The 13,678-nt window shown below is 50.5% G+C and overlaps 8 protein-coding genes across 8 annotated transcripts; 4 read left to right on the forward strand and 4 right to left on the reverse strand.

The window, feature by feature from the left end:
* The first annotated feature begins 34 nt into the window (after positions 1–34).
* On the forward strand, positions 35–1,297 carry P174DRAFT_438437 (mitochondrial 54S ribosomal protein uL1m). Its single transcript, XM_024826538.1, has 3 exons — positions 35–340; positions 408–972; positions 1,026–1,297. Exons 1-3 carry the CDS (start codon positions 168–170, stop codon positions 1,116–1,118), a joined length of 831 nt encoding a protein of 276 aa, XP_024685243.1. The 5' UTR covers positions 35–167; the 3' UTR covers positions 1,119–1,297.
* P174DRAFT_475213 (COG2 family protein) lies at positions 1,140–2,717 on the reverse strand (the record flags this gene model as incomplete). The annotated part of the gene is made up of 2 exons (XM_024830659.1): positions 1,140–2,173; positions 2,520–2,717. 2 exons carry the CDS (start codon positions 2,715–2,717, stop codon positions 1,298–1,300), a joined length of 1,074 nt encoding a protein of 357 aa, XP_024685244.1. The 3' UTR covers positions 1,140–1,297.
* P174DRAFT_84988 (uncharacterized protein) lies at positions 2,596–4,387 on the forward strand. Its single transcript, XM_024832480.1, has one exon. It carries the CDS (start codon positions 2,951–2,953, stop codon positions 4,208–4,210), a length of 1,260 nt encoding a protein of 419 aa, XP_024685245.1. The 5' UTR covers positions 2,596–2,950; the 3' UTR covers positions 4,211–4,387.
* Positions 4,388–4,444: 57 nt separating this feature from the next.
* P174DRAFT_438439 (Mrp/NBP35 family ATP-binding protein) lies at positions 4,445–5,789 on the reverse strand. The gene is made up of 2 exons (XM_024826539.1): positions 5,696–5,789; positions 4,445–5,480 (listed from the first exon to the last, which is right to left on the reverse strand). The coding sequence occupies exons 1-2, from the start codon at positions 5,726–5,728 to the stop codon at positions 4,566–4,568; spliced, it is 948 nt and encodes a 315-aa protein (XP_024685246.1). The 5' UTR covers positions 5,729–5,789; the 3' UTR covers positions 4,445–4,565.
* Positions 5,790–5,958: 169 nt separating this feature from the next.
* P174DRAFT_438440 (protein phosphatase regulator SHP1) lies at positions 5,959–8,010 on the reverse strand. Its single transcript, XM_024826540.1, has 3 exons — positions 7,451–8,010; positions 6,997–7,385; positions 5,959–6,929 (listed from the first exon to the last, which is right to left on the reverse strand). The coding sequence occupies exons 1-3, from the start codon at positions 7,523–7,525 to the stop codon at positions 6,209–6,211; spliced, it is 1,185 nt and encodes a 394-aa protein (XP_024685247.1). The 5' UTR covers positions 7,526–8,010; the 3' UTR covers positions 5,959–6,208.
* Positions 8,011–8,210: 200 nt separating this feature from the next.
* On the forward strand, positions 8,211–9,222 carry P174DRAFT_438441 (TOM13-domain-containing protein). The gene is made up of 2 exons (XM_024826541.1): positions 8,211–8,692; positions 8,805–9,222. The coding sequence occupies exons 1-2, from the start codon at positions 8,417–8,419 to the stop codon at positions 8,919–8,921; spliced, it is 393 nt and encodes a 130-aa protein (XP_024685248.1). The 5' UTR covers positions 8,211–8,416; the 3' UTR covers positions 8,922–9,222.
* Positions 9,223–9,408: 186 nt separating this feature from the next.
* Positions 9,409–11,062, forward strand: P174DRAFT_428186 (membrane insertase OXA1; the record flags this gene model as incomplete). Its single annotated transcript, XM_024825496.1, has 3 exons — positions 9,409–9,498; positions 9,573–10,334; positions 10,403–11,062. 3 exons carry the CDS (start codon positions 9,409–9,411, stop codon positions 11,060–11,062), a joined length of 1,512 nt encoding a protein of 503 aa, XP_024685249.1.
* Positions 11,063–11,469: 407 nt separating this feature from the next.
* P174DRAFT_366035 (adenylate kinase family protein) lies at positions 11,470–12,650 on the reverse strand (the record flags this gene model as incomplete). Its single annotated transcript, XM_024822096.1, has 4 exons — positions 11,470–11,577; positions 11,631–11,939; positions 12,020–12,303; positions 12,383–12,650. The coding sequence occupies 4 exons, from the start codon at positions 12,648–12,650 to the stop codon at positions 11,470–11,472; spliced, it is 969 nt and encodes a 322-aa protein (XP_024685250.1).
* Positions 12,651–13,678: the final 1,028 nt, after the last annotated feature.

Raw genomic sequence — 13,678 nt, forward strand, 5'->3', positions numbered from 1 at the left:
ATCGCCGAGAGAGAGCTTTCGGAGAAGAAAACATCTCCGTCTCCCAGGAGTTTGAAGAAGGCTCGCATCAATCACCTCTCCAAACTATGTCTTCCTTCGGCTCGATCTTGCCGTCGGCGGCAAGAGGCATTCTCTCAACATGTCAATTGCCTCTTCGTCAAAGAACAATGGCGCCTTTGCTCTCGAGCTTTCACCAACAGGTCCGAGGAGCTAAGAGCAATCCTCAGGCCCATAATAAGAAGGCCAAGGCGAAGACCAAGAAGGAAAAGAAGGGTCCTCGGGAGTTCAAGCAGAAAGATCTTAAGGATGTTGAGAAATTCGCGCTCTGCGATGCCATAAGGTAGATATTGTCTGGGCTGAGGCACTTCACTCGCATATCTCGCTAATCTCTGGCTATTCTACTGCAGATATCTCCGTGCTTTCGAAGTTGGTCGCGAACCGACTGTCTCCAAATACGAAATCCATATTCGTCTGAAAACAAAACGTGACGGGCCGGTCATCCGTAACATGCTCCGATTTCCTCACTCCGTCCAGACCGAATCGCGAATCTGTGTCGTGTGCCCTCCTGGAACAAGACATGAGAAGGAAGCCCGCGCAGCTGGAGCTGTTCTGGTAGGTGAACAGGACGTATTCGATGCTGTCAAGGCAGGCAAGATTGAATTCGATCGCCTCATCTGTCACCCCGACAGTTTGGACGCCTTGAACAAAGCCGGGTTGGGCCGGATTCTTGGTCCCAGAGGCTTGATGCCAAGCATCAAAACCGGTACTGTGGTTGAAGATGTGGCCGCTAGAGTTGAGATGCTCCGTGGTGGTACCATATACAGAGAGCGTGATGCCGTTATTCGACTACCGATTGGGCAATTGGCCTTCTCCCCCGAACAATTGCGAGACAACCTGCGCACGACGATTGAACAGGTGAAGAAGGACGCGGCCAGCCTCAACGATCGTATCGTGAAGGAGATCTACGAAGTTGTAAGTTGACATTTATAATTCGCGATTATGAGGTTCGTGCTAACCAGCACTAGGTTCTGAGCTCGACGAACGGCCCTGGCTTCAGTCTGAATGGAGAGTTCAAGTCCGACAATTCCCCAGACAGCGCTTCTTTGACCGGCTTGTAACATATGTGATTTCTTTGGTCCATTTTCTTGGGTGTATATTGTACAGATCATGTTATTCTTTGGGAACAGCACGGTGCATAATGGTGTTTTCTGAGAACATATATTTCTAGAAGCTCAAGCCTGATCCTGAACGCCTCTGCTATGCAAAATGAAGCTCGCGCAATGCACAAGGGTGAAGCTTACATCTTCAGGTTCTTCAATGCGGTTACTGCACTGGTATCCTCGCCCATTAGTTTGTAGAGTCGCAATACGGCCATCGTTTTCGTATCCCGCTTCGCCCCAGCATGACTGCCTTGCTCAAGTGCTGTCTTCAGGTCCACGAGCACCGTGGCCCTGATCTTCGCTAATCGCGGTCGTTGGTTAAGTATGAATGGATGATCATTGCCAATCCGCGAAGCTAGTCGGGTGAGGTAGACGTATTTCTGTATGTGATTTTCCAGTCTTCGTAGAGATACCAGCGGCGCTCCAGATGAGCCGGTGGGCAGGTCTACTTCGTCACTTTCCTCACTCTCGCTGTCCAGCAGGTCCGAGTCCGTGTCGAATCCCTCGGCCGATTCGCGTAGGTGCTGAGTCGGTGCATCGCCAATCATCAATCGTTTCTCCAGATCCTCAACGCGCTCTGCGAAGTCTAACAGAGCCCGAGCGATGTTTGCATGCCCGGTCAGCCTCCTCTTTTCGTTCAAGAGCCTTTCCATGTCGCTTTGCCTCGCTTCCACCTTGTCCCGTATAGCTTGAACCTCCCGCTGAAATGACAACAGCCCAACCCGAACCTGCTCGACCTTCTCTTCGCCCCCCTGCAATGCACTGCCAAGAGATAAAAAATCGCCATAGTTCTCATTGACTAGATCTAGCAACTCCCGACTGAGCGCTTGGTCTAGATTCCGCAGTTCTTGTCGGAGGTCTTCGAGGCTTTGGTGCCGATTGGTCAAGGACGAGAGGTAGTCTGCGGGGTTAAAGTCGGGGGCAAGGAAAGATGATCGAGTGAGAGGCTCAGGGAACGGCAGGTCGGAGGTATCATCATCAAGATCTGAGGCCGACTCCTCGGAGTCGCCAAACTATAAGCATGAACTGTCAGTGTCGTGGAGGGGGGAGCCAATGGGGTATATACACGGAGTGTCTGCATACACGAAACCTGTTCATTTGGATTGAGAGGAACTCTTGAGCAGATTAATAATGATTGAATGTGCAAACAGGGATAAAAGAGTAATGACTGGAAACATAGCCGGTTGGCTCGTCAAGGACTCAAGCCATGATGTTTGTGAGTTGGTGGTAGTAGCAACAACGACCCGTCCGCAATAAATGGCCCCACGGGTGGTTTGTTCCGTCCGCTAGGTAGATGGATAAGTGATAACACAATGGAAGTAATTGCTGTCGTTGTCGCATGCCAACGCATTGTCTTACTACATTGATATTTCGAATCCCACTAATTGGAGCAAAGTAGCATCCGAAGGAGCTACCATTACCTGGGAATTTTCTCACACTAGAGTCTACCGAGTCTCTCGGATGCATGCCAACATGGCACTCTTTCTCATGTGCCAGTTCAGGTTTGATCGTCTGGGCAAGAACCTCGAGCGTAGATACGTGTCCTGCCTTGTACATGCTGTGATTTGACAGCTGCTTGACTCCCTGTTACTATCAGAGGATCAGCCGCAGCTGCGAATCAGCATGAGGGCGGGGCTTTTCTGGTGGTCGTATTCCCTCCGCGTCTTCCTGCAGCACAGTTGCGACGAATACATTTGGATAGAAACGTGCTTGACTGATGGGATTATTTTGACAACAAACCAGAAATCGAAACTTTCTTGATATTTTTTGTGGACCCTGTTTTGTTGATAATGGATTATAGGTCAGACAGGCTGTCATCCCACCATGATGGAGTCCGACTATCATCCTCACTCTCTGGCCAAAGATGGTCACAGCTCACACTGTCTCACTCCTGTCCGGTGGTCGAGACTGTCGGTCCATCTCATCAAGCAAGCTCCTGCCGTTATGGCCTTGCTCTAGATGATTCTGCACGGGCATACCGCACCACTGCCTTACGTCAAGTCAATGGCAATCACAGACCTCTGTCCTCGATCAATCGCCAGGCCAATCATTCTGGCAACCGGTCCTCGACGTTAGCGTCTCAGCCGGTACTGGTTCGGGCATATTCTGGAAGTACAGATGACACTGGAGGAACATCCAATATGCCTTCACGGCGGTCATTTCCATTTTCAGTTCGGTCTGGAACGCCAAAGCGTGGCCCAAGCCTTCCCTCGGAAGAGGACTTTAGTATCGATAGCATTCTGCGCGCCATCGAGCCTGAAATTCGGAATACTTTGGACACGATTGGCGAAATATGCGGCCGTAGCAAACTCAGTTTGGCCAACGAGTATGGGAGTCATATTGCACCCTTGGGAGAGATTCGGGCTCCCCCTGGCGGTCTCTTGACTGTCGAGGAAGCCAGCTCGGACCACGAAAGACAGCCTGATGATGCTGTGATAATCTTTGACGATGACAGTAACAGTGTCATGGGTGTGCGAGATTACACCACTGTGCCTCAATATCGTTACTTAGAACAGACCGGACCATCTACAATCACACCTTCTACAATGGTGTATCACTCGTTCGTGCCGTTCTCCGTTGCAGAGGGCTTGTCTGTCCTCGCGCACCCTGCCAACCTCGATGAGAACACCTCAGACCCCGTTGCAGATACATTGCCTGCGACTAGGGAATTCATGTCGAAGCCGAACTCAAACGGTCGGACATTGCTCGGAAAGCAGAACGATCGCATCACAGAGGACCAGCTTAAGAGTATCCTGACACCTGCGCTTGTGGCAGAGATCCTCCTCGAGGCACAAGCCAACGGCAGCCATTCATTGCACACCTTTCCTTCTGACTCTCGCCAAGGTCAGCTGTCCGGAGGGGATAACGGTGATACCACAGCAAGGGATCGTGGACAGTCAGATAAACCGTCTGTACTAACAGATGTGCAAGCGCTGTTCAACTGGCTCAGGAATGCTTCTCAAGACGGACAACCTCGATCTGCTGAAAAGCTGCTGCGTGCCATGCTTGAAAGACAAAATGAACAGCATCCGTCAAGGAACACCGACTAAGACATTGACGATTCATGACATTGATTCCGTACCGTTATTCCTTTCTATTTAATGTTCAATCCATTGAATTAACTTAACTTCTGTCTCTTAATTCTCCTGTGGCCTGATCTGTGGAAGTCAAAAACCAGAAACTTTCATTTCTGTGCCATCTATCCTAGCGCAGTCGTTGAGAGGTCCACCGAACAATGTGAAAGCCATCGGATGACGGTCTCATTTAATATATGCTTCGAGACGATACGGACTTGGCTGGTAATGCACTTGATTGCGTCACAATAGTGGTATATGAAAGAAGACAAACGAGGCTAGTGATGAAGAGTGATGAAGAGTATTATTCAATCCAAGGCATTAGAGAATATCAACTCGCCGCGCTTTCCCCCTCAATGTGAGATAATAATGTCTTCGCAAATTCCTCAAATCGAGTGTATGACCAGCAGTCCTTATACCGCTCAACAAGCGGCCTGTTATCGACAGGCTCCTCTGGCTGTTGAGCCTGTGTAGGCCCATCTTCCTCATCCGAGTCGCTATCCACAACCATCTTCCCTTCAACCAGTTCGCCGAACTTGACATCCACAGGCACAGTACCTAGAAATCTGATCCCCAGTTCCTCCGCCATGACCTTACCTCCACCACTGGAGAATAGATTGCTCACTTCCCCACAGCAAGGACATGTGTAACCGGACATGTTCTCAATCACACCCAGCGCGGGGATCTGCGTCTTCACGCAGAAATTGACCTCCTTGCGCACATCAGATGTCGCAACGGCCTGGGGAGTCGTCACAAGCACCGCACCCGCCAAACGGGGGCGGCCCATAGATGCCGCAGCCGGGTCCGTCGAAGCCAGCGTCAACAGCTGCTCCGCCAACGCTATATGCTCATCGCTCGTGCCGGGCGGGGTATCCACGAGCAGATAATCCGTGGGACCCCAGGAAACGTCCGATAGAAACTGGCGGATCATAGCGGTTTTCTTGGGGCCACGCCATATCACCGCGTCTCCTCGATCGCGTAGCAGAAATCCCAGAGACATGCACCGCAATGCGCCTCGTGGTGGTGCGCCATCTTGTGCTGCGTTCTCCGGCGGGTGTACCGATACGGGGAGCCAACCGCGCGGGGTCTGTGTGATCTTTGCGTCTTCGAGTCCGACTAGGCGCGGGATGGATGGGCCTGTTAGATCGATGTCGAGGATACCGACGGATTTGCCCTGAAGAGAGAGCGCGAGGGCGAGTTGTAGGGTGACGGAAGATTTGCCGACACCACCTTTGCCGGAGAGGACCTTTACATATTCGCCGAGTGTCAGTGACAATTCTCAGAGAAGTCGCTCAAAGCAGAAACAATTCAGATTCAGTCAAAACAGCTTGTATTGCCCCAGTATGGCTCATGAATTCTCCTACAGCTCATCCCTCATTGACGTGGAATCGTTATCGATAAGATGCCATGAGGGGTTTGTGCTGGACAGGGGAAAAAATGACATGGGAAGACGCTACTTACCAGCACAATGTTCTTGACTCCATCGAGAGGCATTTCTCACTAGCTATCTGGCAATTTTGAAGTTGCAAGACCTCAATTTCCACTCAGAGACAAGAGGAAAAGGTGATGGCAAAACGGCCGATTTCGCAGTTCATTTACTTTTTCTGCGTCATCCCGCCATGTGGGGAAGACTGCTTATCAATCCGAAGATTCGTTTTATAACTATTTACCTCTTACGAGAGGTATGTCGTCAATAGATAAGATATCCTCGACTCGACTACAAGCTGCAATAGATAGGAAAAAGTTATTAGTTCTAAAGTCCTCGTGCGCAGGATCGTTCGTGATATGCGAGTCGTCCTTGACCGGAATTGTCTACCTATTTACTCGTCCATATCTGGATCACATAAATCGTGTCATAGGCTCAAATTTTGTCAAGAGATCATAATATGATTCCCTGCAAGAGAAGTGCCTCTTTTCTATGGGTTCAAGCTGGGCAACAGAACTTCCAGGAGCCATAACTTCCACAACAGTAGCTTACTGCCACTTCTGCACAACCACACCACCTCGCTTGAACTCAGGTAGATCACCAAGGACAGCAGATTTGTCGGTAAGGTCCTTGTTCGGGAATGTGGTCATCAACACCCAGGGACGACTCTGGCTGGATGGGCTGGCAGCGGAAACGAACTGGTAGACGTCGCCAATGGTATGCGAGGTATTGAATCGAGATGTTAGACGAGATCCATCACCAAGTCGGATTTGTAGGGTCACGATCGGCTGCGACTCATCCACGTCAGGCTTGACTGACTCTGCGCTTGGCTGACTAGGGGCGGGAGCCTCAGAAGGGGCTTGGCTTCTGATGGCCGGAGTCGGGCTGCCAAGTCGTTGCCCTGTTCCTGAGAAAGGCTTGTATTTTGGCTTTGGCTTGACATATTTTTCCTCATGCTGCTTGATCTCGACGTCGACTTCTTGACCTGGTTGTACATTCATGATCGATAGCGGGGCGCGGCCCTGTCGGATGCCGTCAAGAATTTCCGCATTTCGCGGGTCATCTGAACGGAAGAGATCACCATCGTCGACAGAGAATCCATCCGCCCAGAAGTGAAGCGTTCTTTGTACTCGCTGGGGTCTCTGTAGTGTAGGCGCACTCGGGCTTTCGATGACCCGGCTGGGGGCGTCGTCACCGCCAAGGGTGCGTGCAGTACCGGTAAAATAGGATGGTCTCGTTTTGGGTTCATCAGAAGACGGCAGCTGAGTCCTATACGTACTCGTCAGGTATCCTGTCACAATTTGATGCATAATCGTCAGGTAAGACCAAGACTCACTTTCTGGCTTTCTCGATGATCTTTCTTTTGAGGTCATCTGGATTCTGCACAGCCAGTCCTGACTTCTCACCACCAGCAAAGAAATCTTGATTCTCTGTGTCATCTTCATCGGACGAATCGCCGCCTCCAGATGCAAAATCCCCGAGCGTTGCGAATCTCTTCTTAGAGGTGGGTTTGCGCGACGAAGAGGAAGATTGCTGCGGTGTAGCAGTTCCGGACTGGGAAGAGCTGCCGCCTAGTGACCGACCTGCTGATGCAGCTGAATCTGCACCTCCAAGAGACCGACCACCAACTGTGTTTGCACCTTGCATGGCTTCGTCTTGTTCCGCGAAGAATTCTGTCACCGCTGCCTCGATATCCCACCCATTGGCTGCCAGGTACTCTTGTGCCTTTGGATATAGGTGTCAGCGAAAAATACTTCAGAAAACAGCACGGAATCAGCTTGAAGAATTACCTCTGCAGGACGTGTGCCTGTCATTGCACAGAACTGAGAAACCACCTCATCGTTCTCGGCGGGGTTACGCTCCATCTTGGAAGGATTATGGGTTGACAGCTCGGTTCAGCTATCGAGCGCTGAGTTTGGGGTAAAGAAAGATGTAACCTCTGAAGAGCACCAAACTGAGATATTGAAAGCAAAGTGAGATGAATATATGTGACCGGGGAAAAAGGAAATAGTGAATGCCAAACTATCACTGGACCTCCGATTTCACTAGGGACAAACACCGCGCTGATGAGGATACGTCACTGTTGCCTGATTGGTCATCCGGACGAAGAGATCTCCCGGTGTACGCAGTAGATGTTGATGCCTCAGGTGCTTGATTACTTACAATCTGCGACTTGCACTAACGAGCTATCGAATCTGGAACTTAGATATTAGTATAATTTGCGGCTTCTGTATCTTGCGTGTACTTGTGCCTGGTAGCTTCGTCCGTAAATCGAGATATGGTCCCTTCATGAAGCTCCGCCTATTGGCAGGGAATACTACTATGGTTATTTGTACTATCAACAAAAACAAGAGGTTGTCGGCCGTCAGCAAAGTACCCTAAACTTATGAAACTGCATCTAGTGCAAACATCTTAGACAGTAAATAAGTCCTTGTTATCAGGATTTAATTTGAGCTAGAAATATGGGAAGAGAGAGTCCTCCGTCGCTGGCTTTTGACCGACATTAATATTGCGTAACTATTCTTGCTTACATAACCCTTTGGAGTCAGGTGTAGGCGATGCAGCTTCCTTGATTGTCTGGCTGCGACAACTACACCATCTCGCCCATCCGGTTTTTCATGCAAGGTACAAAGCGATATTGATCCGGTACTGGAGAATCAAGCTGTGCCAGGTATATCCTCGATAGTCGTCCGATTTCTACCGTCTACGAGCTCCTGTTGCTTCGATTCCTGAACCGGCGTTCTTCTCCCCGCAGCATGGCCGACGAACACTCCCACTCAAGGGTTGAGCTTTACGACTCGGGTCTGACGGTTCCCTCAGACTCGGAAATCTACTCTGCCAATCATGAAGTTTCATCACCTATGTCGGCATCTAGTTCGCCCTTGATTCTGTACAAGCCTCCGTCGATCTGGGGCATCTTGCGGATGGCGGCGATCAATTTGATCCTCCCTTTTGTCAACGGGCTGATGCTGGGATTTGGGGAATTGTTTGCACATGAGGCTGCTTTTCGCCTTGGCTGGTCTAACACAAAGGTACGTTCCATGAAATCGCCTTGAGGGGTACAGTATCTGTCTCCCTGCGATTATCTGCCAATGCACGTTGACTCATCTTCAACGAAACTGGACTGATCATTGTCTCGTCTAGATTTTCCCTACTTATCGACGATCAAGGCCCATGGGACCAGGCATGGAGATTCGCGACCTTCCATCGCGGCGTCAGCCTAGAGCCGGAAGTCTGCAAGATACTACATCATTGGAGTGATTGCGCGCCTTCAGGCACCAAGTATAGATTTCTCTCTGCGCAAATTCTTGATATCCAATGTTCGTGCTCCATTAGTCGTTTGTTCATTTTTCCGTCTTCAGCATGGGTTGCGTATATGTGTACATAGATTCCAAAAGGCACCAGCAGTAGGTCAGATTGGACGGCGTCGGGCGAAGCAATTCGACTTCTGCATATCGAAGACACGGTCCATCTTTTGCTGTGCGTTGCGGGTGTGGAAATATTCATCCAAAATTTAAACGATATTCTACACGGATGATAATCCTCTTCCTCTCTTGTTGCCCAGGTAGTATCGGACGTATTTTGATATCAGGATCAGGAACAAACTCCGGCCGCCCGGCAGAAAGCAAGTCTTGGCGCGAAAAAGTCCAGTCTCCGCGAGTCGGCAGCGGATATAGCCGTTGTTTTTTTCACTCTAAAACGCCGTCGCTCGTGAACCACTGAGTATCTCCTGCGGCCAAATATCACAATGCTGGCAGGGGCTGGTTTGAAGGGGCGTGGTGGGATTCCCACCATTGCTCGACAACATTTGACTGTTTTCCCTCGCTCCAGCCGATCGGTTTGTCCCCCGATATCCTCTTCTCCGCCGGCAAGCAAGTAGACGTTTGGCTGACTTGACTGGGTATACTGCAGATCTCTTCGTTCAGACCACAGAGCTCGGGATTCCCTGTACGCTATGGAGGCCCTACCCAGACACTTTCTGGGAAAATATCATGGAAGCCCGCCGCCTCCATTCCCGGCGTCATGTCCGCAAGATTCAATTCGACATCTTCCGCAACCGATGCCACTGCGAGTGAGCATTTGTCGGACGCTCCTACCGATATGGGTGTACCTGACCTTTCTGATTTGTCTGCCGCTGATCTCAGCTCGATCCCCGAGAACATCGGATACCTCAAAGACCTAGGGCTCGACTACGGCTGGGGCCCGTCCTCAATCATTCAATTTTTCATTGAACATATCCACATGTGGGGAGGCTTGCCCTGGTGGGCAAGTATCGTGGGAACCGGTCTTCTCCTCCGATTAGCACTCCTGTATCCTACGCTGGGCGCTGTGGACACCTCGACCAAAATGCTCAATATCAAGCCCGTCACGGAACCTCTGCGTCAGCAGATGATTATGCGTGGAAAGGATGGCAACCAAATAGAAATGTTGAAATTACGAGCCGAAATCCAGAAGATTCACCAGGAGCAAGGTATCGTGGCATGGAAGTCCTTCATTCCCATGCTTCAGATTCCCTTCGGTTTCGGTTGCTACAGAGTCGTCAAGGGTATGGCAGCCTTGCCAGTGCCCGGGCTGGCCATGGAATCCGTTGCTTGGCTAAAGGATCTTACCGTTGCCGACCCATACTTCATACTCCCCGCTGCGTCGTCTTTGTTCATGTACCTGAGCATCCGGGTAAGTCGACGTTCATCCATCGGGCTACTGGCTTGGTTACTGACTCTGAATGTCTTCGTCCTGTGTAGAAAGGAGGCGAAAATGGCGTGAACCAGCTCCAGGGCACAACATTAGGCAGACTCCTCATGTTTGGGTTGCCTGCCCTCTCCTTTCTCTTCATGGGTTTCTTCCCCAGCGCCCTCCAGCTCTATTTTGTGACGACTGGTCTATTTGGTCTGGGCCAAGCCTACCTTCTCGGCTCTGACACCTTCAGAAAATCGATGAACATCGCCCTCCCTGTAAGGCAGCCTAAAAACGGTCAGTCCCCGGGTCATGATGATTCGCAGCAGAGCAGGTCGATCCGCACGCTTCGTGAGCATCTGGAGGCCGAAAGAGCCAAGATGATTCAGGAAGAGCACAAGTCTCCTGATAGTGTGGAGATTAGTTTTATTGATCGCGCCTTGAACAACCTGAAGGAAGCCAAGGAGAACATCAAGCGTGAAACGACGGAGAAATTGGACGCCGTTCGTGGTCAGGCCCCCGTGAAGAACGCGGATGGGACTGTCGCCGAGCCTCCTCGGCTGGGCGAGAAGGATCTCAAGTTGGCAGCCGACTACGAGAGGAGAAGGAAGGAGGAAGAGGATTGGAAGCGGGAGGAGAGGAATCATGCTCGCCGCGAGGCTCACCTGAAGGCCTTGGAGCTTGAAAGAGAAAAGGCGCGCTCGGCGTTCAAGGTCAAGCAAAGGTGAGCATCGGTGTAAATTCTTCTTTCTTGGTTTTACTGTATCAGGTGTGACGGTCTATTTGCAACTGTACAATATGAAGCGCTTAATCTTCTTGTATTTTCTCCTACGGTAAAGGATCTTTTCCTTAGAATACAGGATCTCTTCATTCGTTATCCTAAAGAGGCTGCTTTGTCAGCAGGTCTGCGTTGCAGTCGACAACAGTGACGAGAGCTTCGGATCCAACATCTAGCAACAAGCAGCATCCTCCATTCTGCAACCACACGAGAGATACCACGAAGGCCAATGCCAATACGCTCACCTGAGCCAGGCTGGAAAGGCTTGTCAAAAAGTGCAAGAGCAGAATGACGCAACCAAGAGACAACTGCTAGTCCTAAGATCATCACCCAAGAAGACAAGACCAACGAGCACGCCTATTCAAGGTTTTCATCTCCAACGGTCTCAGGCTCATGCTCATGCTCATCCGACGAGGCCTCAGTCTGAGCGAGTTCCGAAGCAGCCTCAACCCGAGCAAGTCTCTTCTACGTATTGTCAATCAACGCCAATTTTGCAAAGCTGGGTTCCGGATCCCTACCTCGATGATGAACTTGATCTGCGGGTAGAAGATCTGGTAATCGTGTTCGGCACTCATCTCATAAGGAGTTAGCCCCTGGATCCTGTCAAATTCTGGAAACTGTCGCTGTATACGTACCGGAATCAAAAGGTCTTTGAAGCTATCCAGAGTGAGGAGATCACCCAGCTCTTGGTAGTACCTCACCATTCCGTCTCTGAAGGACTTGAGGCGTTTGGTACCTTCATCGAAAGTCATGGGGTTCTGCATCGCACGCTTTTCAAGTGTGTCTTGAGTTGCGTACAGATGAAAGGCTGACACGATAGTGAAGGTCTAGGCAGTTGAGTCAACGTCTGGTAATGGTAAAGTGAAAGCAAAGCGAGTGGAATTGGCAGAGTCAAGGGTTTGCTCACTTCGTGTAGCAGAGTGAAGTCCTCGGAGCAGTGTGGCCATCCGTCAATGATGAAGGTAGTCGCTCCAAACTCCATGTGTCTCTGGATTTCCATCTTCACGAGACGAAACAGCAATTCGGCCGGCACGGATCCCTGGGTCTCAATGGCCTGCACAACCGCCAGCCAAGCGAGGTATGGACCTGTCTCCCCCAGACGCTCGATCGTCTGATCAGGACAAATGTGAATGAATCCAAGCTCTGCGGCCACGTTTGCTGCGGCAGTGCTCTTTCCCGCAGCTGGGGGGCCTACGGAGATACAATCACATTAGTCGACCTGACTAGGAAGGGATTTCGCTTGAGCCTACGCTTTGGTATGGAAACTTACCGAACAGAAGAATGAGCCTTGCACTCTTGACGTCCACGTTGTCACTCGGATCGGCGTCGTTTGGGACCTCAACCGGGATGAGAATGCCTCCTCGGCGATAGGTTCCATCATCGTACGTCCAAGTGTCTCCCTTTTTCGAGTCCAGCTCAGGCATAGGACGTTCCACGCGCTGGACATGGGTTTTTTTGGTCAACGAAGTGCCATTCTCTTCACTCTGGCTCTGGGCAGGTTCCTCAATCTCATGGATTTCCTCAATCTTATCAGACATTTTGGATAGAGGACAACAAGGAAACACCCTACGACAAAGAAGAAGACAAAGCAAAGGCGAATGTAAGTTATGGGCGTGTTTGCTTGTGTTGAGCATGCAAGAATTGGAAGAGACAAGTACGGCACCCAGGGAAGAATAGATGGAGTTGAATGAGCAGCACAGGCTAGGATGCTTGATTCTCCCATCTTCACTATGAAAGAAAAACCTTCACTGCCATGGAGAACCGGCAAATCAGGCGAGACGATTTCGCTGAGTCGTTAGATGCTCATATCGCATCGTCAGGCAACGAGCGTAACCGTTACGCCGAGCCCAAAGGCTCTTCTCCCGCAACAAACAATGTGTTCTGGTAGCATAAGAGAAAGACTACTTTCCTTCTCTCTGAGCAGCTATCACTACAGCATAGCATAGTAGCGTGCAATCCTTTATCATAAGCATTCAGTCCTATGAGCATCATCACAACTTCGGCTTGAACCCATCATACCAAACCAGACTCACATATCTTTCTTCAAGAGTAAGTTCGCAAAGTCTCTCAAACAACCCCTCAACCCTGCAAGGAACACTAATCAAACAAGCCCCAGACACAATGAACAAAACATCCACCGAGCTAGTCGCTCTCAAGTCCCCAATGACCAAACACGCCAGCCTGGTCTTCTTCCTCCATACAGCCGCCAAGATCATCATCCTCCTCGCCATCGTGGACGTACTCAGAGTGCTCATCCGTCAGGTGCAGGTCTACCTTGATCAGCACGCTCGCGAGCATAACGAGATCCACGGCCCGCAGAGAGTTCGACTTGTCCGTCGCCGTCACCGCTTCGACGATGATATTCTTGGATTTCCTTTCTAGGCTTCGCCCTAGGCTGGCTGTGGCTTGTTGCGTCGGCTAGGTAAGTTGGGTGCTATGTGCTATGGTTTGGGTAGAAGAGGTCTTTGCTAACTGTCTTGGGATAGTTTGATTGACTGACACTACTGGATTGTGGTCTTTCGGAGAGGATGGCTTCGTGATGTAGGGAGATGTTGCAGGTGGAGAC

The sequence above is a fragment of the Aspergillus novofumigatus genome (genome assembly GCF_002847465.1).
Source record: "Aspergillus novofumigatus IBT 16806 chromosome Unknown P174scaffold_2, whole genome shotgun sequence".
NCBI classification, from domain to species: Eukaryota; Fungi; Ascomycota; class Eurotiomycetes; order Eurotiales; family Aspergillaceae; genus Aspergillus; species Aspergillus novofumigatus.